Genomic DNA, 25,987 nt, shown 5'->3' on the forward strand with positions numbered 1-25,987 from the left:
AAACCATTAGGTAGCAATGTGGCTCCATAGAAAAGTTCGTAATTTTCCTAAACAGGATTTCTTCCTTATTATACCAAGTGCGATTGTGAAAAAAGTATCAAAATGCAGCTTGTGATATCACTGACAACCTGTAGAAAGGTATAAAACACATTTAACACAATTAAAATTCAAACTGAGGGGAAATCTGAATAAAATAGTTGGTAGAGGTGTGAGAGGTCTGTTTCTTGTTTTGTTAGATAACAGGCAGATAGGTGTCACATTTGATTTATTTGTCCATTTGATTTATTTGTCCAGATAAAGGGGAAAAAATATTTGATCTGGTTTCTGCCTCCATTTTCACTTAAAAGCGGTTCCTTTGTTTTTTCACGAGAAGCTTTTAACTAGCTATGATTTTAATGTCCTCTAGATAAGTGATGGGACAGGTCTGGTGAGAGAGACCCCCAAATAATCTCCAAAAGACAAAGGCCATTGTAAATAAGGGATAGTGTCTGTCTCTTATTGGAGTGGAAATCCAATCTGTATCTTTGAATCAACATTACCACACAGGAATGTTAGATTCCATATTAAATCCACACTTGAATTTACTACACTGTTCTTATTGTAATCAAGAATCAGCTGATATTTGGATTGCTATTAAAAAAAAGCATAAAATCCTGTAATTCATTCCCCGATCCAGACCACGCCAATCAGATATCATCAATATACTGTCCCCACCAAAATGTCATGTCACATTTTGAGTTTTGTTTTGTCTTCTTTTCAGGTTTTAGGTTCATTTCTGGTCATCTTTTTCCCCTGTCACGTTAGGTTCACTCAAGTCACCTGTTTTTGTTCATGGCTGCACTCCATCACCAATCACCTCCCTTAGTATTTAGTTTCCAGGTTTTCCCAGTCTCATTGCAGAATCCTTACTTCACCTTTCCCCATGATTCAAGTTCACGTTTTTCAGATCAGGTTTAGTCTAGTCTTGTTTTAGTTTTCCACAGTTTAAGATTTTTGGTATCTGGCTCAGCAGCGCCTTTTGTTATAGTTTTTTTAAAATAAATCAAATTTTTGTTTAAGTTCTGCATCTGGGTCCTCCCTTCACACCACGTCCTGACACAAAACAGTGTTTTCCCAAAAACTTTTTTGTCCATTTTTGAACACAAAATGCTCTTCCCATTTACCTAGATATAGGTCCACATATGAGGTACTATAACAAGCTCCAGTAGCACAACCTTTCATTTGTTTAAACGCTTTATCTGATCAAATAAAAACAGTGTTATTTTTTATCCTATTGACTAAAGACCATTTAGTTGGTAAAAAAAAACTTTGTGTAAAGTGACAACACCCAAAGTAGCTAGAATTGTCTCTGAGCCAATGTTTTTCAGTTGCTTAACCATGTTTAGTATGTCAGTAGTATCCGATATATATAGTGTCTGATATCACTAATCTTCCAGGGGGAGTCTCAACACATTTCTATATCCTTGGAAGCATATAAAATGATGCCATCTGTGGGTTTTCATTGTATAGAAACTCTTGAATAGAATAGAAAAACACTTTATTCATCCCCTAATGGGGGAATTTCAAAATGAGTCATGTTGCTCAAATTTTTTTTTTTTAAATATTTACAATGATTGTATATTAGAACAATAAAAATAATAATAGTAATGATAATAATCATAAATGACTACATAAATAAATACATTTGAGAAAAACATCAAAGTCAGCAAGCGCTGTTAAATAGCCTTATGGCTATGGAGACAAAGGACCTCCTGAACCTCTCAGTCCTGCAGCGCAGTGAGATGAGCCTCTCACTGCAGCTGCTCCTCTGACCTGCCAGGATGCTGTGAAGAGGATGTTTATTGTTCTCCAAAACAGAATATAATTTCCTCCTCATCTATTGCTCCACCACAGCACTGAGAAGGTCTAGCCTTCTGCATACTACAGAACTGGCCTTTTTCACCAGTTTGTCCAGACGCCTACAGTTTTTGTCTGTAGTGTGATTCCCCCAGCAGACAACAGCATAGAACAATGCACTCTCAATGACAGTGTGATAAAACATACTCATCATGTCACTGCTGACATTGAAGGATCTGAGCTGTCTCAGGAAGAAGAGATGGCTCTGGTCCCTCCTGTACACTGCTTATATGTTGGCAGACAACTCCAGTTTATTATCCAGCACCACCCCCAGGTGTTTCCAGGTCTGAACAGTCTCTATCTTCCCTCCATCAATGCAGACTACCTGGCATTGTAACAGGTGGTGTATGGACCCAATTGCAGTACAAAGGAGTCAGAAGACAGTGGTAAAAAGTTCAAGGCTTTACTGAGACTCTGGCAGACAGACAAACGGTTTAGAAACTGGCAAACAGGAATCAGAAGAGGAGAGGCAAAGTTCTTGGTCAGGGACAGAAGGCTGGGTCGAATTACCAGGAGGCAGACGAAGCAGAGAATCAGGGACAGGCGAGGTCGGTACTGGTAAAGCTGGCGCTGGAAAGACTTGCATGGCAAAGAACAATCTGGCAAAGGATAGAGTGTGGAGCTGGTGACTATATGCTGGGCTGATTGCATGTGATGAGAGGCAGCTGTGTGCACAGGTGAGTGGAGTTAACTGATGAGGTGTGTGTAGCTGACAGGCTGAGTGGGGCAGAAGCAGGATCAATGGAAAATTACTGATGGTTGGATGACTAAACTGTGACAGGCATGGAGTATTAGATTTCCTGAAGTCCACCACCAGCTCTTTGGTCTTAGTAGTGTTCAGGAGCAAACAGTTCTTTTTGGTCCAGCCATTGAAGGACTCCACAAGGTCCCTGTACTCCTTCTTCTGTCCACCGTGCACATATGCCACAACAGCCGTATCATCAGAATACTTCTGTATGTGGCAGCACTCCGAGTTGTTCCTGAAGTCTGATGTGTACTGGATGAAAAGAAAAAGAGCCAAAACAGTACCCTGTGGAGCCCCAGTAATGCATTCCAGTGTTCCAGAAACACATCTCCCCATCCTGACATACTGTGGTCTAGCAGTCAAATAGACTATACTCCACGATGTCAGGGAGGGGGTCACACCCATACCTCGAAGCTTGTCTTTCAGTATGGGAGGCTGTGTTGAAGGCACTGGAGAATTCAAAGGACATGATTCTCAATCCGTGTATCATTCGTTCATTTGTTTTTGCAAATACAACCAAAAATAAGAAAACGAAAAAGGAACTTTTTCTCATTATTCGTTTCCAAAACTAAAATGAAAAAACGGATAACGACTTGTTTTTTCAGTTTTCGATTTTATGCTCAAATGAATAATGGAAAAAACGGATTACGAACATTTCCCGTTTCATCCAATTTTGATCTTACCCTTCGCTAAGCCCCACATTGTCAAAAATAAAAGATAAAACGTAATGTAAATAAAAAGCAGATAAATAAAAATGTTAAGACAAAAACTAAAATTACATATAATTATATAAAAGACAAACAAAATTCAGAGCTACTCAGACTTGCTGCCAATAAGGCCAGCACATAGCAACCGTATCTCTAGTTCGTTGTTCAAAATGCAAATATGTTCTTTAGCCTTTATCAGCAGTTAGACTCAGTTGAGTTACTTGTATATAGTTGTTGTATAGTTGATGATGGGCTCCATGTCTCTGCCTCAAATCAGCCTTATCTGGTTTCCTAATAACAATTTCATCATCCTTTACTATCGCTTCCAGTGCACTTTTATCTTTGTGAGAATGATTGTTATGTGCTGGTGCCCTTTTATTCCTAAACAAATTCTCTCTTTCTGAATTGATCTTCTGAAGGCCCATCTGATGAAGCATTCTGAAACACAGTTTGCAGGGGTGTAGGACTTCTCTTGTAACATGCCTTAAGATGTCAATTCCTGTAGTGTCTAAATAAATCAATTCTGGTCTTGAATTCATTTGCAGAATAAGTAGGAGCAAACGATAATCCTTTGGAGAGGACTTCAATGCTGTCTTCTCACAAAGGCTTTCATGAGATGTCGATCACAGCTCTTGTCTGGTTTTGCTTCTTGTGTGTCCGAGTTTCCCCCTTAGCTTCCTCTGCTTGCTCTATCCTGCACTGCTCGATGTCCCTTCCCTTTTTTGATGTGGTAAGGTGGAATTCCTGGGTACCTCCTAGATTGAATTTTGCTCAGAACTGTACTCATTGTCACTGCTTGTCATGCTAAAAGAAACTCAATATTGGGTCTTATTGCAGGTAGTGTACATCCATCTTTTGTCATAGGCACTTGTACTCTTTTTTTCCTAATTGTAAACCTTACCTTTTTCATAGTTCTTAGTCCCTGAAAAAGGCTAGTAACCTGGAGCATGTTGATGTTTTTCAAAGTCTTTATGACTGTGACAGATAAATAAAGGGATTCTGAATATTTTTTAAAAGAGAGTGCCTTTTTGACATTCAATTATTCACATATTTGTTGACATCAACAGGTATTTTGTATTTTTTTTCCTATATGGCAACACAATGGATTTTAAATTAAGTTAATGTGGTGTGATTGAAGTTTAGGCTTTCAGCTTGTAACATAAGGAGTAAGAGATGCCTTACATTAAGTTTAGTTAGAGTCTTTATATTGCTTTTATTTATTTTCATTTGTCCACGTACCATGGGGGTATAATTCAAAATCAAGTGTTCATAGAAGTTGTGTAATCCAAGATGCCCCTACAGAGCCAATTTTCCATAGCTTCATCTCAGATCAAAGTCAAGTCAAAAGTCAAGGCGAACTTTATTGTCAATCAAGCTTACAACAGTACATTGCAAGCAGACTGAAATTTCGTTTATCTAACTCCAAATTAGTTAAAATTTTACATACAACTGAGACTTACAACACACTAGAACATAATGTTAAGGTCTTGCCCTCAGGAGTGAGTTTAGCAGTCTGATGGCTTGTGGGAAGAAGCTGTTGCTGAGTCTGGTGGTTCTACAGCGCATGCTGCTGTAGCGCTTGCCCAAAGGTAGGAGGGTGAACAGTGTGTGTGAGGGGTGGGTAGGGTCTTTGATGATGTTGATGGCTCTTGTTTGACAACAGGATGGATACAGGTCCTGAATGGGAGGTAGTGCTGATCTTGTGATCTTCTCCGCTGTTCTCACCACCCTCTGTAGAGCTTTCTGGTCGGCAATGTGGCAACTGCCATACCAGACTGAGAGACTACTGGTGAGTATGCTCTCAATGGCTCCCCTGTAGAAGGTGGTGAGTGCTGAGGGGGGGAGACTGGCTCTCTTCATCCTGCGCAGAAAGTGGAGACGTTGCTGTGCTTCCTTGACGAGGGCGGTGGTGTTGGTGGTCCATGTCAGGTCATCAGTGATGTACTCCCAGGAACTTGGTGCTTTTCACTTATTCCACAGCACTGCAGTTGATAGTGAGAGGTGTGTGTGGCTTGTGATTCTTTCTGAAGTCCACTGTTATTTCCTTTGTTTTGTTGACGTTAATATGTAGGTTGTTGGTGTGACACCAGTTAACGAGATGGTGCACCTCTTCCCTGTAGGATGAGTCGTCATCGTTGCTGATGAGGGCAACCACTGTTGTGTCATCAGCAAATTTAATGATGTGGTTTGTGTTGTTTCTGGCACAGCAGTCATGGGTCATCAGGGTGAAGAGCAGCGGACTCAACACGCACCCCTGGGGGACCCCTGTGTTCATGATGGTGGTCTGTGATGATTTTTTGCCAACTCTTACTGTCTGTGGTCTGTTTGTGAGAAAGTCCAGTAACCAGTTGCAGAGTGGTGTGCTGATGCCTATGGTTTGGAGTTTGTCCACCAGGTGTTGTGGGATGACTGTGTTGAATGGCGGAGCTGAAGTCAATGAACATATCCGCACGCAGCTGTTTTTGTTTTCTAGATGAGCCAGGCTTAGTTGAAGTGCTGCTGCTATGGTGTCATCAGTGGAGCGCTTGGGACGGTAAGCAAACTGAAAAGGGTCAAAGGTGGTGGGTAGGCTGGATGTTATGTGAGTCTTGACCAGCCTCTCGAAGCACTTCACCATGATGGGAGTCAGTGCTATGGGCCGGTAGTCATTAAGTGATGTTGCAGGAGATTTCTTGGGTAGCGGTATGATGGTGGTGGCTTTGAAGTAGTCTGGTATGATGGCTTGGTTTAGGGAGATGTTGAAGATATCTGTGAGAACATCTGTAAGTGAGTTAGCACAGTCTCTAAGCACACGCCCAGTTATGTTGTCTGGGCCCGCAGTCTTCATGGGATTCACCTTTCCCAGGGTTCTCCGCACGTCAGCTGGGTCCAGTTGCTGTGTTGCATCTTCTGAGCATTGAGGGGCTTTTGTTGGAGTGGTGGTGTTGTTTTCTTCAAACCGGCTGAAGAATACATTGAGTGAGTTGAGAAAGTCTGAGCTCTCCTCGCAGGGTGGAAGGGTGGGCCTGTAGCCAGTTACTGTCTGGATGCTTTGCCGTAGGCGTCTTGAGTCTTTTGTGTCAGTGAAGAGAGATTGGATTTTCTGTCCATAGGCATGCTTTGCTGCTCTCATGACCCGGTTCACGTTTGCCCTAGCTGCACTGAGGGCATCCTTGTCTCCAGACTTGAAGGCAGTGTTCCATGCTCTCAGAAGCTCAGGAACCTCCCTGGTAAACCAGGGTTTATCGTTATCCCTTGTGGTGATGATTTTTGTGACAGTTACATCTTACATGCATTTTGAAATGTAGCTGGTCACAGAATCGGTGTATTCGGTTATGTTGACATGTTGGTTGGAAGTGGCAGCCTCTCTGAAAACATTCCAATCTGTACACTCAAAACAGTCTTGCAGAGCTGAGGTGGCCCCCTCTGGCCAGGTTCTGATCTGTTTCACAGAAGGTTTGCTCCTCCTTAGCAGTGGCCTGTAGGCTGGGGTGAGCCAGATTGAGAGGTGATCAGAGTTACCCAGGTGGGAGTGGGGCACGGCTTTGTAGGCTTGTTTTACATTGGTGTACACCTGGTCCAAGATGTTTTGTCCCCTGGTTGCAAAGTCCACATGTTTGTGATATTGAGGGAGTACTGTTTTCAATTTGGCTTGGTTGAAATCGCCCGCGATTATATTAGCAGCATCCGGATTTGCGTCTTGCAATGCGCTCACCGACTGATACAATGTAGAGAGTGCGTCCTTTGTGTTCGCGCTAGGCAGCAAATACACAACTGTTATAGTGACGGCGGTGAATTCTCAACAGGTCACTCTGCATGCACTTCACCTGCCTCCAGCTACACAGACCTCTCTGTTACCTGTACCCACAACTCCATTATGTCATCCTCCACCTCAGTCATGGATCTTAACTCAGCCTCACCAACACCTCCCCACTCACCAGGACACACTGAGACCCCCTCTTCATACACCCTCCAGCCTGTCTTTCTCCAGCAGTCAGCTGAAGAAGCAGCTGGAGAGACTGAAGCAGAACAAGGCTGCAGATCCAGATGGTGTTTGCTCCAGGGTCCTGAAGATCTGTGCCGAACAGTTTTGGGGGACTCTACTGTACCTCCTCAAACTTAGCCTGAGTCAGGGGACAGTACTGTGGAAGACATCCTCTCTTGCTGCTGTATCTCATCCATCTTCCCTCGGAGACCATTTGCTAGTTGCCCTAACATCCCATATCATGAAAGGCCAGAAACTGTTATTAGCTCACCTCAGTAAGCAAATTAACACCTTTTAGGACCTACAACAGTTTGCTTATCATCTTGGGGTTAGTGTTGGAGATGCCATCATCCACCTGCTTCAGTGAGTCCACTCTCACCTGGACAAAGCAGGCAACACTGTGAGGATCATGTTCTTTGATTTTTACAGTGCTTTTAATACAATTCAGCCTGTAATGTTATGTAAGAAGCTTCAGAAATCAGAAGTGGATGCCTCCACGAAAACCTGGTTTATTGACTTCCTGACAAATAGACCACAGTTTGTGAGACTGATCGGTTGTGTGTCTGTGAACATTGTCAGCAGCACCACAGGGGGACTCACTGTTTCTCTTCACTCAGTACACTTCAGACTTCCAGTACAACAGAGTCCTGTCATCTCCAGAGACACTCTGATGACTCTGCAATTGTTGGGTGTATTAGTGATGGACAAGAGGCCGAGTTCAGGGAAGTGGTTTATCATGTTGTGGCATGGTGTGGGAAAAAAAAACCTAATCTTGAGGATGAACAAAAGTTGTTGTTTGTGGTTTTTAGGAATAAGCATATCCCCATGCTCTGTGAAGAGGTGGATGTGGTGGATGACCACAGATTCTTGGATTTTCAAACAGAATGGATTGGGAATGCATCACTTAGACTGTCTATAAAAATGGACAGAACAGTCTGTGCTTCCTAAGGAAGCTAAGGTCCTTTAGTGTCTGCACCAAGATGTTTCATGTCATCTATAAGTCTGTGATGGAGAGTGCAATCTGCTTCGCAGCATCTGTTGGGGCAGCAGCATCAGAGCCTGAGTTGGAGATGATGTTAAAAAGAATTATGTTAAAAGAAGAATGCTGCACAAGTTGATAAACATAATGAACCACAATGCCCATCTCCTCTTAACATTTTATTAAAACAGTGAGGGTGTTCAGTCAAAGGCTTCTTCAGCTCAGCCGCAACACAGAAAGGTACAGGAGACCATTCCAGCCAGAAACAATAACCATTTAAAGGCTTCTTCAGCTCAGCCGCAACACAGAAAGGTACAGGAGACCATTCCAGCCAGAAACAATAACCATTCATAAGCTTATAATAATTGACGGGAACAAACTACCTTAAGAGAGTCATAGTTACTGTGATGGACTGGCGACCTGTCCAGGGTGTACCCCGCCTTTCGCCCGATGACTGCTGGGATAGGCTCCAGCCCACCCGCTACCCGATTAACGGATTGACGGTATAGAAAATGGATGGATGGATGGGAACAAACTAATGCAACATTATCACTTCCCTTTGGCTTAAATAATGACATCTGGCTTTGATTATCCTAATAAGGCTGAGGAAAAACAAAAGGAACACCAACAACCAACCTCAAGAAAGTTCTTCAAACCTGTGAATATCCATACTAGGAGTTTCATTGTCAAATCAATGCAAAAATCTGGACCAAACAACACTGTTAGAGAAACTTGGAAGAACAGGTGTGGCAGGAGTGTCTGTGAAACTTAGAGGGATTCTCTCCAAAATTACATTCCAGTGCACTTCAAACCTAAAAACATCCTCAGACAAAGAGTGGTTCACCCAAATGACAAAACCTAAACAAAAAATAAGAGGTGTCATGTATGCAGTGAGGAGTGTACAGACCTTATATATTGGAGAGACAAAACAACAGCTCCACAAGCGCATGGCACAACATAGGAGAGTCACCTCTTCAGGTCAAGATGGATGGATGGTTCTAATCTTCCCAGCACCTACAATGCAGTTCGGTTCATCCATCCATCTATCCATTGTGTTCCACTTATCTGAATTTGGGTCATAAAGGCAGCAAGTTCAGGAGGGAAACCCAGACATCTCTCTCCCCAGTGACATTCAGTACCCAGATCTCAGGACCATAGGTGAGGGTAGGAATGCAGATGGACTAGTAAACTGAAAGCTTTGCCACCCAGCTCAGCTCCCTCTTTACCATAAAGGAACTGATCAGCATTCTCATTACAGCTGACAAAGCCCCAATCTGACCACTCATCTCTCGCTGCAACCTGCCATCACTCGTGAAAAAGATCCCAATATACCTAAATTCTTCCACCTGACGAAGGGACTCATCCCGAACTTGGAGAGAGTATTCCACCTTTTTCCAGTTGAGAACCATGGCCTCGGATTTGGAAGAGCTGACTCTCATCCCAGCCGCTTCACACACAGTTGCTAACTTCTCCAGTGCATGCTGTAGGTCATTGCCTGAAGAAACCAACAGAACCATATCATCTGCAAAAAACAGAGATGCGACACTGAGGTTCCCAAATCAAACATCCTCCTCTCAACAACTACGCCTTGAGATCCTGTCTATGAAAATACCAAACAGGATCAGTGACAGCTCTGGCAAACTCCAAAACTCACTGTAGACGAGTTTGACTTAGTGCCAAGAATGTGGACACAGCCCTTACTTTGGTTACAGAGGGGCCGAATAGCTCGCAAAAGCGACTTCAGTATCCCATACTACCGCAACACTCCCCACAGAATCCCTCAGAGAACATGGTCGTAAGCCCACTATAGATTGGACGGTCAAACTCCCATGATCCCCTCAGTTAATCTGCAAGGGTAAAGATCTGGTCCAATGTTCCACAACTTGGGCAAAAAACAAACAGCTCCTTCTGAATCCATTCGATAGTTGGTCAGAGCGATCTATCCAAACTCAGTGTTTTTGTAAACTTTCCCAGGGAGGCTGAGTAGTGTGATCCCCCTGTAATTGGAACACATGTTCTCCGGTTCCCGTACTTAAAAAAGGGAACCACCACCCAGGTCTGCCACTCCACAATTGTTGTCCCAGACCTCCATGCGACACTAGATATCAATGTTGCATTTCAATTTAGCTCAATTTAATTCAGTTTTATTGAAATAGTGCCACATCATAATAAATGTCATCTCAAGGAAACAGTCCAGTTTAAGACAATTATAATCCAATTTATTGTAATATAAGACAATCAAATTAATTCAAATCCATATAATCCAATTAATACAAAGCCAAAAAAGTTGGCTAACTAAGGAAACCAGCATATTGCATTGAAAAATCTCTTCAATCCAATCCCATATCCACAAGGCGATGATGGAAAGAAAAAAACTCCCTTTTAACAGGAAGAAACCTCAATCAGAACCAGGAAAGGCGGCCATCTACCTCGACCAGCTGGGGTTTGAGAGTACAGAAAAGAAGCAACAACAAGCTCCATGACACCAGGCCAGGGATACCTGCTGAGAAAGACAAACACAATTTAATGACAACAATAATGTCATATGTACATGGAGAGTGAAGAGGTGCATCATGGGAGGTTCCTGAGCAATCTAGGCCTATAGCAGCATAACTGGGATATTTCAGGGTCACCTGAGCCATCCCTAACTATAAGCTTTATTAAACAGGAAAGTTTTAAGCCTAATGTTAAAGATAGAGAGGGTGTCTGCTTCCTGAAGCCAAACTGGCAACTGGTTCCACAGAGAGGGGCCTGATAACTGAAGGCTCTGCCTCCCATTCTGCTTTTAGGGGCCTGATAACTGAAGGCTCTGCCTCACATTCTACTTTTAGAAACTCTGGGAACAACAAGTAAACCTGCTGTCTGAGAGCAAAGTGCTCTTTTGGGAAAATATCAAACTATGAGATCTTTAATATATGATGGAGCTTGGTCTTTTTTATTTTAAGGGAGATGTTAGTTAGGCTGTTTTAAGATCCATGACTGAGGTGCAGGTAATTTATGTAGTCTGTAACTTTGTGTTTTGCTGTTGCCTATCCGGAACAGGTCTATCTTGTAAATGAGACCCTGGGTCTCAATGAGATTTTACCTGTATAGATAAAAGTTAATAAAAAAAATAGAATAAAATAATCCTCACTTTGTCCGTGGGTGAAGCAACGATCCCATAAACCAGGGAGTGGAGAGCGGCCAACGTATAGATGAATCCAAGAAAGTACATTTCGCCAGGATAACAAACAAAACTAAACAAAAACAAACAAAACACTGCAACAGTAAAAGTTTAAGAAAAAGAAAAAAGTTTAAAAAAGAAAGAAAGCCGCTCAGTGCTCTCACCAGTTGACTGCAGGAGCAGTGATCCTGAACCGGAAGTATAACTCCCTGTCTTCCTCCCTGAAGGCTAGTTATTGTTATTGTGTTCAGCAGCTTTTTCCAGGTCACTGGTGATTCTGTTACTACGGAAGCACCTCACTGTCCTAGTGGAGATGATACTCTTCAAGCAGAAGTCATTATATTACGACACATACTCGCTTATGGCTATGGTGTCATCTCCATGTGGTTCACAGAATACATTCCAGTCTCTTTCCTCAAAGCACCTCTTCATAGAGTTTTCAACTCGCAGTGACCATCTCCTCGCAGTTTTTTTGGTCACAGATTGCTGCTAAATAATGGGTGTGAAAGTGGATGTGAGGAATTCCAGATTATGATTTGATTGTTCTGATGTTGGCAGTACAGAGGAGCTGTCTCAATTTTATACAGTTGTATTGAGCAAATCTAACGCTTTATTTTCTCTGGTGGAGTAGTTGACAAACTCATGGAATGTTGGATGTGCTGTGGAAAGACAGGTGTGGTTGAAGTCCTCAGAGATTGTTATGTGCATTACAGGTTTTTAGTACCAGATATAGAGCAAGCAAAAGCTTACTTTATTCTTAAATTGTGTTTTATAAGTTTTAGAAGTCCACACACTGATAAACTGTCATTGACTGGCATCTCCAACTATCCAGCTCCAAAATGCCCAAGTCACAGCAAGATTCACACTTTTCAAAAAATTTGAGCATGTATCTATAAATGTTATGGATAAAAAGCTGGGAAACACAACAGAAATGATTTAGTATATTAACAGCTGAAGTATTGAAGAAAATGAAAATGGATAAAATAAAAGCTGGTGGAAGTAATAGGGATTAAAATGATTTGGGAGACTCTTGTGGATTATTTCACGTTTATGTTTAGAATGCTGAAGGGAAGTTTGAGACGATGATGATAATAATTATATACACTACCACATTTTTATAGCACTGAAAAGTTTTATACAGTACTGGACAAAAAGTGTTGTGTGTGTAGAGGAAGTCAAATGGATTTTAACAAAATCATAATTTGATACTTGTTTTTTACAAAAAGAAACATGAGCATGACTAGATATAAAAGGAAGTTAAAAAGATTCTATTTCCTGCCCAGGCGTCCTAAGTGTCCATGTCCTCTGGTGGTTCCAGCCATGATGGCCGCTTTTCTGGATGAAAATCTTCCTGATGGAACACGACTGCGTCCTGGAACCAAGTTTATAAAATACTGGAAGATGAGGAATACTGGAACTATCAATTGGAGTACTGATACTAAGGTGATTAACTGGGTTCTCATTAATATTAATGACTAAAAGTGGGAATTTGTTAGAAGCAAAAAAATTCCATATGAAGTTATATGTTTCAGCAACTCTTTAATGGCAGTATCCATAAACATGTAGTTTTTAGGTTCCACCATGAAGCATGAAACCAAAGTTAACATTCAGTCTCCAGGAGTTTCTTTTTGGTTGCATACAAGCTGAGGGTGAGTGTTTTTCTTGAGTAAAGTTTATGAGAGTGGTGAAACTGAAAGCGATGGAAACCAGCAGTGAGTTGACTGAGAAGACTGCACAGCCATTCCATTGTTCATATAATCTTTCAAGTAAACAATGAGAAAAAAATATCATATAAAATAGTGTGTATTTATTTGATATTCAATCCACTTCCTGTAGCTGAAATTCATGTGGGGGAATCTAGTGGTGGGACCCGGAGATCGTTGGAGAGAAGTGTCTGTTCCTCCTCTCCAACCAGGACAGGTAAGATGAACAAGATTCCATGTTTTCTCTCTCTCTCTTTGTTGAAGCACTGACTCACATGGACATGCTGGCTCTTCCTATTGTGTGTAGGTGGGTATCGTGAGTGTAGCACTGTGTGCTCCTGCTGTTGAGGGCTCCTACACCTCCCACTGGCGCCTGGCTCATGCTGGAGGGCAATTTGGACCAAGAGTGTGGTGCAACATTGTGGTGGATCCTCTGGCGCCAGCACCCATGTTGGCTGATGGCATACTTATGTCACCCTGTGTTACACCACAGGTAGAACAATGACTGGATATATGAAGATGAAATCCTGAACATTAATATCCGTTACAGTGAATATACACAAGGACAGATAAATACACACTTATATACACACACACGCACACACACACTCACATCGCATGTGTTGCTGTCTGGAATGATTTGGCTTTATTTGCAGGGTAAGAACCCTACAGTAAAGGAGGGAGAAGTCTGTGCAGCGTCTCAGGAGCAACCTTTAATGTCAGTACACCAAGAGTTCTACATCCCCTCTGTAGACCTGCTTACTGCCCAGGTAATGTGACTTCCAATCTTTGTATTTTATTTTACTTTGTTTAATTTAATTTAATTTAATTTTGTTTTGCTTTATTCTGTAGCGATTGTTGAAGTGATGAGAAGTGTTGGGTTTACGCCAGCTATACTGTAGCTTTTCCTTTTGGTGGGGACCAAGCAGGAGCTGAATGAGTTATTAGCAAATATTAATACATGTCCAAGGACAGTTATTATTATTACAGTCAGTAAAATTATTTATGACAATGATTACTTTCAGGGGACCATTGACTTAGGTCAGAAGCTAATAACTAAAACCCAGTATCAGTCTCAAAATAAATTTTTCTATACATGTTAGTCTGGGACATATAAGACACATAGAGAGCAAATATGTAGCCTAAGAATCTGAGCACTGACATTCACAACCAACAGTTCTCACAGTGAAACATACACAATGACCACACAGTGAGGATGTGTAGCCCATGTATTACCTGGGGATTTCTGGTTTCTGTCTGTGTAAGCACTTATGCCAGCATGTGAAAGTGAACGGCAAAAATGATACACAACAGAAAGACCATGCAGGCAGGTTGTGTAAAAATCTCTGTCTGAGTGTCCAGTTCTGGTTAACAAAGACTTCAAAGGTTAATGTGTGACTTATGTTGAAGGGTTGCAGGTTAAACAAAGGAGGGTGGTTAGTTTGCATGCAAGTTCTCAACTAACATCAACTCAACTCAAATTAACCTTACTTTCTAAACATTGTCACTGCAAAATTCTTAAAAAAAGAAGACAAGTCAATACTATGTGCTTTCAAACAAAGGATGTTCTATGCTTAGCTGTGTGGCACTGATGATAATGCTCATGTTCTATCCCTTGGGCTCTCTAGAAGAAGACAGTTAAAAGCTCAGATAAATATGATGGGGTGAGGCTGTTAAGAGCTTTAAAAACAAACATTAAAAGTTTAAAATCAATTCTATAAAGGACAGGAAGCCAATGAAGGGAGTTAAGAACAGGAGTGATATGCAGATCTGTCTGTTAGTGTTGGTTAAAAGACGGGCAGCAGCAGCATTTTGCACAAGTTGAAGGCGACTGAGAGAAGTCTGGGAGACGCCAACATGAAGTGCATTGCAGTAGTCTAACCTTGAACTTATTAGGGCATGGATGGCTTTCTCAAGATCGTGACAGCTTAAAAACATTTTAACTTTGGCCAGGAGACGCAACTGGAAAAAAATAGTCCTGACAACATTGTTAATTTGTTTGTCAAACCTCAGATGACTGTTAAAGGTCACTCCCAGATTTCTGACGGTTGAACTGAGCTTTGAAGACAAGGAGCTAAAGTCAGCCGTCACAGTATCCCCAAACACAATACATTCAGTTTAGTCATTTAAATGTAGAAAATTCTGGGCCAACCACTGCTTAATGTCAGCAATACAATCAAACAAAGAACATTGTGCACCGTTACTATTTGGCTTCACTGGCAGATAGATTTGCAAATTGTCTGCATAACAGTGAAAAGAAAGGTTGTGCCTGGCTATAATTGACCCAAATGGTAACATGTATAATGAGAAGAGGATAGGGCCAAGAATAGATGCTTGTGGGACTCCACAGGAGAGAAGAGCAATGGAAGAGGACAGGTCACCAACCATAACGGAGAAGGTTCTACTGGATAAGTAAGATGTAAACCACTTCAATGCAGTGCCATGGATGCCAACATAATTACTTAGACGTAATAAGAGGACTGCATGGTCCACCGTGTCAAAGCCTGCTGTGAGATCAAGCAGCACTAAGGCAACAGGGCACTTGGCATCCACAGTCAGAGCAATATCATTGTGCACCTTTAAAAGTGCAGACTCAGTGCTGTTACAAGACCTACATCCAGATTGGAACTTCTCAAGAACAGAGTTATCCTCAAGAAAGGACTGTATTTGTATAAAAACAACTTTTTCTAAAACCTTAGAAAGAAAGGGCAAATTGGAAAAAAGGTCTAAAATTAGAATTAAAATTAGATAACATTAAATAACATTGTACGGCTCTCTGATGATCAGTGAGACAGTCCCTTGACATTTCCAGAGACACATGCAGTTTGTCCTTCTTCTGCGTTCCGCCTGCCTGCAACGTTGCCTGATTGCGCTTGTGGTGTCGTTCAACCAGGAGTCTGTTCTTGGTTTGACAGATTTTTGCCTAAAAGGGGCAATAGAGTCCAGAATCGCAGTACAGGTGGAGTGAAAGGAGGAGAGAAAATGATCAGGACAGATAGGGGAAGCCAAGCCATTCAAGGGAAAAAACTGAGTCATTGAGAGCAGCAGTAAATTCATCAACTGTGGAAGGAGTGATGATACGCCGCTGATGGGATGGAGCAAGAGGTTTGTTCAATGGTTGGGGGGTTATCCATTCAAAAACAACAGGGAGATGATCTGAGATTGCAGTCTCAGAAATGTCTTTAAGGGAAACTGAAAGCCCAGAAGAAATAACAAGGTCCAATGTGTGCCCCAGATGGTGTGTTGGTTTATCCACGGATTGAATCTAATTAAAAGTTGCCAAAAGGCTTTTGAAGTCTGTGGCGAATTGATCAGATGGGCAACAAACGTGAACATTGAAATCCCCACAGATCAGGATCTTGTCATATTTTGGGAGAATGTCAGCCAGAAACTCAGAGAACTCATGAATAAAGCCCATATTATATTTCGGAGGGCGATAGACAACTGCACACAACACAGGACTTGCGAACTCTACCGCAAACAACTGCAGTTCAGATGTATGTGTAGGAGTATGTACCTATGGGAAGAAGCTGACATTTAAAATTGGTATTGAACACAGCAGCAAGTCCCCCTCCTCGCCCCGACACTCTCGGGGAGCAACTGGATGGAAGGAGCTCAGAGAACGCACTGTTATCACCTAGTTTAGGCCAGGTTTCAGTCAACAGGAGGAAATCCAAGGTATACGAAGTAAAAAATTAAATTTAGGATAAATGTCTTATTTGCAATGGATCTAGTGTTGATGAGAGCCATGCGAACCAAAAGCCGAACCGTCTGTTGGTAGGCCCGGTTAACTGGACGGAAATTCTCCAGTGTGCGGCCCCATCTGCGGATCCTCACAGGCCGGCGACAGAGACGTGGGTACCCGGCGTCTGGTACGGCCGGCAGCAACCATCGGTAGGAGTAATCCATGGAGCCTTGGATGTCGTATCCGGCGTAATCACTGGCAATGAAAAATCTTAAAAGCTCTGAGGTGTATCAGTACCTCCACAGCAACAAAGTCGGTCACGTTTTATTAAAGGTGGTGGGACACAACCAGGTGGAGGTGGATGAATGAGGAGATAACTGTAATGTCACAAATTTTTTCGATTGCCACCTTTTGTGTAATAAATATCATTTCAGTATTCAGTTTTGAGTAGAAACTTCTGACCAAAAAAATCCATCCTAACTTATATTGATATTTCTATCTTCCTCAGTGGATAGATGATTGATTGCAACCTTTTGTCTTATAAAAGCTGGTTAAAATACATGAAAAAGTACTTGTCCCTGTTTTTTATTTCATAATGATAATATTAAATGATTTTTCACCACCGCATTGAAAATGTCCCCGATTTTCACTTCAGAAATCTGGTCACCTTACCATGAGACATTATCACAGAACAACATTCAATTAAAAAAAAATTAAGTCTGTGTGTGATTACAAAAAAATCTTAAAGTAGCACTATCGCAAATACAGCAGATAAAAAAAAGAAAAGAAATATGCAATAAATAAAAATTGTAGAAACCTCAGGGTGAAAAACAGAGGAGGGATCCCTCCCCCAGGACGGGTAGATATGCAATAAATGTTGTTACAGACAAGTAGTACTTATAGCTACTTCCTTGGCCACTGTTACATTTTAAACTGTACAGTATACAATGTTAATTGCCCTGGCTGTCATTACTGGACAAATACAATAGTTTTCTGTCCTCACTACACCTAAAATCATACCTGATGTAACTTTACTTCTGGCACTGCTGTCAATCCTTTGGAGGACCCGCCGGCGTCTCTTCTCTGGTGGGGTGTCATAGCCTAGCCACAAAGTAGAATTCGGGTTTTCCTCCATCGGCATTTTGTCGATTAAATGAAATTAACACACAAACAGTGTTTTCGGGGGTCTCTTCAAATTCAAGTTTTTCAGACGCGTTCTTCTGGTTCCCTCGTCTGTAGGTAGGCGATGGAAACTGTAGCGCTGAACACAGGAGCAATCCCTTTTTGTTCAGGGTGCATGTTTAAAACACTGTTCATCAAGCCACAAATTTAACTTCCTCTGGTTATTAGTACAGCCTCGAACAGCACAACAGGTGCCAGAGCTCCGAAGGAACATTTTTAGAAAAGTTTTTAAACGTTAAAACTTGTTAAAAACCGTTATAGCGACCATTAAATTGTGTTAGCCTTAGACATGTAAACAATAGACGGCGCATCGACCACTACTGCCTTGGCACCGACGAGCCATAGGGCCGCCATCTTGGACCGGTAACCTGCTCCAGTAAGTGTAATCTGTCTGGCAGGCGCAATGAAGTGTCTGCGCATATAATCAATCATAACTCGCTGAATACTAAACTGATTTTCACGGGGGGGTTTTCTCCAAACGTCAAACATGTAGGCATGATACCGGACACATGATTCTGCATATTTTAATTTCCATAGTAGGCTTAACAGTAATAGAATATTCTGGTATGTGAATGTTATGGATGATAGGTAGGCTATTTTGCAAAACACACACGAAATATAATACGCATACACATATATATAAAAATACTAATATATGACAGAGAAGCAGATTGTGTATTACTCAGCTATTTTGATAAGTTGAAAAATTAAGAAATAACACATTATACATCCATATATAAGATAAAACACAATAGAGAGAAGTTATATGGGTCAAATATGTATAAGGCCTTTGAGTGGCCCAGGTAGGGTAGATATAGATATATTTGGTAATTTTCCAAACATTTTGAATGTAGTGTACACATGCATGTACGTGAAAACTTAATAGGGCAACAACCTTTTAAAGTCATTTGGGGTGACCATAAGTCATCTAAAAATTAATAGATTTCATTAAAATAACTTATATTTTTATCAGTAATTAAATTAACTGTTTAAGAAAGATAGACTCATGGGTCCTTTCATTTTTCGTAAACCATTTTTAAATACATTTTATCTATAATGGCAGTGTCTCCCTCATAAAGCCTTTACATATACATTTTTTACTCTAGAATTCATAAAACTGATTTAAAATGTGTACAGATAGTATTCATTTATGCATGCTATATCAGTGATCAATATTTGAACTAAAACTGATGGACACTAAATTTTGAATTTAGTACAGAATTACCAATCGTTGGTTACCCCACATGACAAGTGGTTGCCCCAAATGATGAGCATGTATGATTTTGCTCATCATCAGTGCCTACACCACGCCTAAGACAATCCAAACTCTGTTCATGTGTCGTCCCACGATGGTGAAATGACCTACCGAGCGCTACCAGAACAGGGGCGTCCCTGTCTATCTTCAAGAAGCTCCTGAAAACCCAGCTCTTCAGAGAGCATCTCCTATCCCAGCACTTACCTTGTACTTCCCTACCCCCTCTATCTCTGCACTTTATCTTTCTGCACTTCCTTCTATGCCTGCACCCTATCTCTACTCTGTCACCTCTGACATAGTCAGACTAGTGGGTTCCTTCTATGTAGTTTATTGTTAGCTTTTTATATAGCTGTTATATCTTCATTTGTAAGTCGCTTTGGATGAAAGCGTCTGATAAATACATAAACATAAACATAAAGTAGAAAGTAACATCCAGAGTTTGTGGACACAAGAACAAGTTTTTGTCCCCAGACTGTCGCATACAACTGATCTGCAGTTCCTCTTCCACAACCTTTAGGACCTGGCCTACATATGGAAGCTCATCATAGGTTAGTATCACAAACCTGCCACATAGATCTGGTGGAGAGCTTGAGGGGTTCTCAATTTGGCGTATGGTAGCTTTCAGGTCTACAATTACTGACTGGTAACAAGGGCATGGACTTGTCTCTAAGCGCTTACAGAAGCAAGACACCTACCTATGCGTGATCTTTGCAGGCTGTGATGACACAACTTGGTGGATCTTCATGGTGCCTTTCACAGCCTCCAAGTTGCCAGGAATCAACACGTCACTTGGTTAAGGTTTCAGAACTCGTCACTGCGTTTCACTTGTCACCTAGTAGAGAGTGATACTTGAGCCTCTTTTTGTCAGCATCTCATAAAGAGCTTTTGGTGTCTGAAGCTCACCTCCTCTGTTAACATAGAGGTCCACTTCTCTCTTTATTGCCCCACCAATCCCATTTGGGGCCCCTTTTCTATGGGATTGTTCAGAGTAATTCCAACTCACATTTGTGAATCCTGAGAGGAAAGGCACATTACTGAGCAAGTAAAAATTATTTTTGTTACGGTACTGTGTAACAGGCCCATCACTCAGAATGTGGAGGGCAGTGATTTGTGGGAAGGTTTCCCAAAGCTCTTTTAAGACAGGCTCTAGATGGGACTGGATAGTGTAGTAGTACGATTGCCACCTTTTGTGTGGGAGACCTGGGTTCAAATCCCCTGCATGAAAGGTACTATCTCCTGTAGGGGTTCTTAGGCAAGACCCCCTTACCCTACCTGCCTACCTATAAGTTGCTTTGGATAAAAGTGTCTGCCAAATGCATAAGCAGAAACAAACAGATGTGCCCACACTGCTTGTTCATCATGGCAAAGGCAGTCAGACAGTGTTGCATAAGACTTGGTTCCATGGACAGTGTACAGGACTGCTGTGTGAATAGTAGCCTGTTGTTTACTGCCTCTAAAGTGAAAGGACTGAATCTCTGTGCTTAGCTTGCAGGCATAGTTTTCAGAAAAGTCGATGTGCAGAACAGCTTCAAGCGCCATGATGTTTTGTTTGAGGAGGCGGAACTGCTCTGCCTGGTGCAGCCAGTTGAACTGGTGAACTGCCAAGGCTTCTAGTTTCTGATGGAAAAGCTCCATCAAGTCCTTTATGGTTCTGGTCTGGGTCTGTTTGGCCACCTTAGAAAATGTTTTTCCTCCATTAGTGGATGTCACCCTCTTCCACTGCTCACAGGTGACTTGTGTGCTGCTCTCGGTCTCAAGGTGGTCTACCTCTTCAAAGAAGCACTTGGTACAAGTGCCATCCATGCAGGCTCTCTTTTTGGTGTCACAAACTATCATGCCCAGCAGTTCAGAGATACTTTTTGTTTTTAACACTCCTTTGCTGTAGAGCTTGTTGGCCAGCAGGTGCACATTTTCATGTTCCATACATGCACATGTCTCCCTATCTTGGATCTTTGGCTCTGTTACACAGAAGGGTCGTTTTCGGGTGAACTGCCTGTAAGATAGGTGGAGACTGCTCTCCATCTCACTGTTGAACAGTGTATGTAGTTCTTTAAGTGGCCTTGTATGCACGCATCATTGATATTTTACTTTGTTTTTAGTGATGGTGTCTTTTTTTCCCCCGAGTAAAAGACGACTATTCTCATCTCTTGTTAAAAAACTAACAACTGCTTGCTCTCTCTGTGTTGCCACTTTTTTCTTTCCTTTGGGCTTGAACTTCTCACTCAGCCGTACCCTTTCTTTAGCCCTCACCTCACTCTTTCTGGCTCTTTCCATCACTTTTCTCATCTCTGCTAGTTGTTTTTTTTAGTTTTTGGTTCTCCTCACGTAGCTTACTCTTCTGAGCCTGCAGTCTCTTTCTCTTTCTTTCTCGTTTCTCAGATGTATTCTCTCTTTCTCTCTCTGGTGTAGAGGACACCGGTGGGTTAAATTCCTCGTTTAGAGGAAGGGGATTCACCACAACTTGCCCTGGATTCTCCTGCTGCTCATCAACCTCTATACCAACTAGAACTGGTGGAGTGTTCTCTAAGGATGGTGGTGTCAGTTCCAGCATCGCCTGTTCCATCTTTTTCCTCTCCCTGTAATGTCTAGATGCAGCCTTCCACTTGGCTTTCTGTTTCTTCCTCTCTGAAAGTTCATCTGACTTTATGTAGCTAATCTTGCCCTGTTGCTTTCTTCTCTGGTAGCTGAAACAATAATGTATACTGTCACTGATTTTGGTGGCCTAAATAACATAGACTATATTATACAGCATATTACCTACAGTATTTTTACCTTTTTTTTTTTTCTTTTTTCTTGGCAAGATAGTCAGCTCTTGCTACAGAATCTGCATTGATCCGCTGCCTGTAGCGAGCAGTCTTCTGTTTGCTTGTTAGTGGGGCCATCTAGAAAAAAGTTATATAGTTTAACATACATAGAGCTAGAAAAGGAACTGAAAATTAGAATGAATGCTTAATATTCACACATTTCTCTGATAAAGACACAATAATCAAAAAGAAGTGGTCATCTCTAAAGTAGTATGGAAATGATTGACATTTAGAAAAATGTATGTTGAAATATAAAACGAGTTATGCTAAAACAAATAACTGAATATATATCATGAATGAAAACATAAGCATACAGAAACTACAAATACAGGATATGTATTTAAGCCATTTAAACCATCGGCGGTGGTCGCCCCACATGATGCTTGGTCGCCCCAGATGATGTTTTCAAGTTAAATCAAATATAACAGGCTAATGGTTAGCTGTAGAATCCAAACTCGCTACTTCTTACCACATATCACTGACAAATTTACTTTCAAAATATAGATTTGTGACCTGCAAGTTGTCTCTCTGGGACCCTCACAGTGTGGCTGGCTGATGCAACATCCTTCTTGAGATGATTGTCAAAATAAAAGTCCCATAACTGTATTTTCTTGATGGTCGCCCCAAATGATATTCCAGACAATGAACATATTTGGACAAGATTTTTTTGTGTATTATGATTGAAATGTATGTACAAATGCTTCATAACTTTGTCAATAAATAGAAAGCAAGTTTGAAATTATGCCAAATAGGGCATGGATTATATTTAAATTGTTTTAATGTGATTTAAAACCAGTTGTCCAAACAGAAGTCAAGGCCGGACGGTCGCCCCACATGATGTTTTCACACTTCAGATGGCAGAAAATGACCAATAACCAACATGTTTAAAGAAATAAGAGAGGTCACATATATAAGGAGGGTATTAGACATACATGTTATGTTTTTATTCATTTGAATGTTTATTATTAGGTAAAACGTTCCATCGGACAGAAAAGGCAAGTGTCACGTCTTTGACCTATATATCAGAAAAAAATGAATATCTATATCTACATATATTGGAAAAAATTAAAATCTATATCTATATCAAGATTGATTCAAATTGGCTTTATTGGCATGAATGGTATCAACCATTGTTGCCAAAAGCAAAACATACCGAAATATAATTCAATCATAATACAATGACATTGAATAATTTACATGAATTATTATTTAATTACTCTCTCTCTAGATCTCTCTCTCTCTGAAATAAATGAAAAGCTTTATATATCAGAGAAAATGAAGACAGACAGATAGATGATAGAGTAATGATATGAGATTAAAATTTTCAAGTTAAACACAAAAACATGAGCTCCCTTTCTGTAGGTCAACAGTTTGGCAATGTGGTGCAGCCTTATGACTTGCTTACAGTGAATTCTTCCCTACTCAAAGCAACTTCCCACTTCTTCCTCATATCTTTATCTTTGGGAAACAAAGAAAGTCAACACAAAAACATTTTAAAAAGGAGGTCAAGCTTATTTTCTTCCTTCTTTTTCTTATTTTATTCCTTCAAATTTCTTATGACCCTTTCTTAAGGGTTCGGGGCAACAAAACTCCCATTTTGACGCATATCTGTTGATAATAAACCAAAGCTGCTGAAATTGTAAGTAAGCTTGTTTGCAAACTATTCTACAGTCAGATGTTCTGTTGTCTGTATTTAAGTAAGTGGGTTGGGTATGAGACATGAGAGGTATCTTACTTTTGTTAGGATGAAAGAATTACATGTGAATAATACAGCCTGTTTCACCTGTGTAAAATTTGCTGGTCAACGATATACCAGCAATGTTTCTCATTAATTCTACAATAGCATTCTTGTGTCAGTTGTAATGTAAGCCTATGTTATGGAATATTCGATTTGTAAAGTCTCAGTTGGCCTAATAGCCGGGTGAACACCAGCTATAAACATAGCCTAGCTTAACGTTTCCCGACTACGATTTCGGTGGCGGACATAAATACATCCATCCATCCATCATCTGCCGCTTATCCGGGGGTCGGGTCGCGGGGGCAGCAGCTTGAGCAGAGAAACCCAGACGTCTCTGTCCCCAGATGATAAATACAGTACAATAATATTCTATTCACAAAATACAACGAATAATAATGTTGAATCTTACCTGTTCGCAATCGTCCGCTGATTTGCACAGGAATACAGTGCTCTGGCATCTTAAATACTGTGCTGTCTATGGGTCGGATGACAGGTCCAAGATGGCAGCCGTATTTCTCGTGCCCCCGTGGTCGATGCGGCATCTATTCTTTATAATGTCTATGCTGTTAGCAACTTGGTAACTGCTACTTCCGCTACTTCACTGGAAGTCATACTGATCTCCACAGTAACGGCCCCAGGAATAAGGTGGATACCCCAGGATATCCCTGAGTAAACTATATGGAAGAGCTATCTCACAGCTGACATCTTATCGAACTTCTGTGAATTTTCTGCTGACATTTTCTTGTGATTTTATGGTGAACAGTTTTAACAGTGAATCAATCCATGATAAACTAACCCTTTTTATGTATGAGAGAAAAAACTTTGTCCTGGTTGACACTGAAATACTTTTCAAAGTGACTTACAAACAATCTACCTGCCTTTTAGACCCCATTCCAACAACCTTTTTAAAAAACATTTTATAACTTTTTTAATGATAACCTGCTGAGCATTGGTAACTATTCTCTTCAAATGAGAGTTTTTCCAACAGCACTTAAGACTGCTGTGATAAACCCCTTCTGAAGTAAAATAATTTAGATCCTTCCTTAATAAACAGTTTTAGGCCAATATCTAATCTTTACCATTTTTACGTAAAATTTTTGACAAAATTGTTTCTAACCAGTTGTATGACTTTTTAACCTCTCGCAATATAAATGAGAAGTATCAGTCTGGGTTTCAGTCTAACCACAGAACTGAAGCAGCTTTAGTCAAGATTGCAAATGACCTCAGATTCAATGTGGATCTAAACAAGCCCTCTGTCTTAGTACTTCTCAATGTAACCGCAACTTTGACACGGTAGACCACTCCATTCTTTTAAACATGTTTCAGAATTTTATTAGCCTCTCTGTTTCAGTTCTACAATGGTTTGCATCACATCTTTTTAATCGAGATTTTTTTGATACGTATTGAAACTCAATTTCAAAAGTATTTTTGGTATTTTTTGTAGTTTTCCAGATTTAGCAGAGCAGTTCGAACTCCCACCCTCCCATCTTTTTTGTTATTTACAAATTAGACATTGTGTCAGATCTTTGCTTTTCCTTCATTACCCACAGCTCAACCGTGGGACGAGCTGTTTTGCTCTGATTCCATTCAGAAGGGTCTCATCTCTAGAATTTATACTAAACTCCAGTCCTATGATTGCTCATATATTACTAAAACCAGCTTCTTGGGAAACTGAGTTAGGGCTAGTCTTTTGTGACACTTGGTGGGACGCAGCTTTAAAAAAAGATCCACACAAGCTCACCCTGTGCTCATCTCACATTCATACAGTTCAAGGTTATGTACAGGGTTAATTTTTCCAAGGCCCATCTGTCACAAATTTACTATAACGTCAATGACAATTGTGATAAATGTCATGCTTCTCCCTGCAATCTAATCAATATGTGCTCTACTTGCCCATTAGTGTTATCCCTCTGGCAGAAGTTCTTTAATTCCATTTCAAAAACACTTTTGAAAACAGTAAAGTATTCTCCTCATATTGCCATATTTGCGTGTCCCGAGGAGTATAATAGATACAACTCTACACAACTGGATATTATTGCTTTCACTTCTTTATTGGCAAGTCAACATTTTATTTTTCACTGGATATCTACTACAACTCCTTCTATTACTCAATGGCTCCTGGACGTCCTGATTCCTAAATATTTTATTCAAAGTAGCAGTCTCTTT

General features: G+C 40.9%; 1 protein-coding gene across 7 annotated transcripts in view; it reads left to right on the forward strand.

Annotated features, from left to right (window-relative positions):
• nbr1b (NBR1 autophagy cargo receptor b) overlaps positions 1 to 25,987 on the forward strand; it is a 169,706-nt gene that overhangs the window by 75,240 nt on the left and 68,479 nt on the right. For all 7 annotated transcript variants that reach the window (XR_011907978.1, XR_011907979.1, XM_072368292.1 and 4 more), the window contains 4 exons: positions 12,738 to 12,897; positions 13,291 to 13,374; positions 13,465 to 13,650; positions 13,814 to 13,927. Coding sequence is in view for 5 of the 7 variants with exons in the window: in XM_072368292.1 (XP_072224393.1) it covers positions 12,738 to 12,897; positions 13,291 to 13,374; positions 13,465 to 13,650; positions 13,814 to 13,927 (544 nt within the window). In the remaining 2 variants the exon portion in view is untranslated. The remainder of the gene's footprint in view (positions 1 to 12,737; positions 12,898 to 13,290; positions 13,375 to 13,464; positions 13,651 to 13,813; positions 13,928 to 25,987) is intronic.

The sequence above is a fragment of the Leuresthes tenuis genome, unplaced genomic scaffold, assembly GCF_036924035.1.
Source record: "Leuresthes tenuis unplaced genomic scaffold, fLeuTen1.0.hap1 SCAF_17, whole genome shotgun sequence".
Classification (NCBI taxonomy): domain Eukaryota; kingdom Metazoa; phylum Chordata; class Actinopteri; order Atheriniformes; family Atherinopsidae; genus Leuresthes; species Leuresthes tenuis.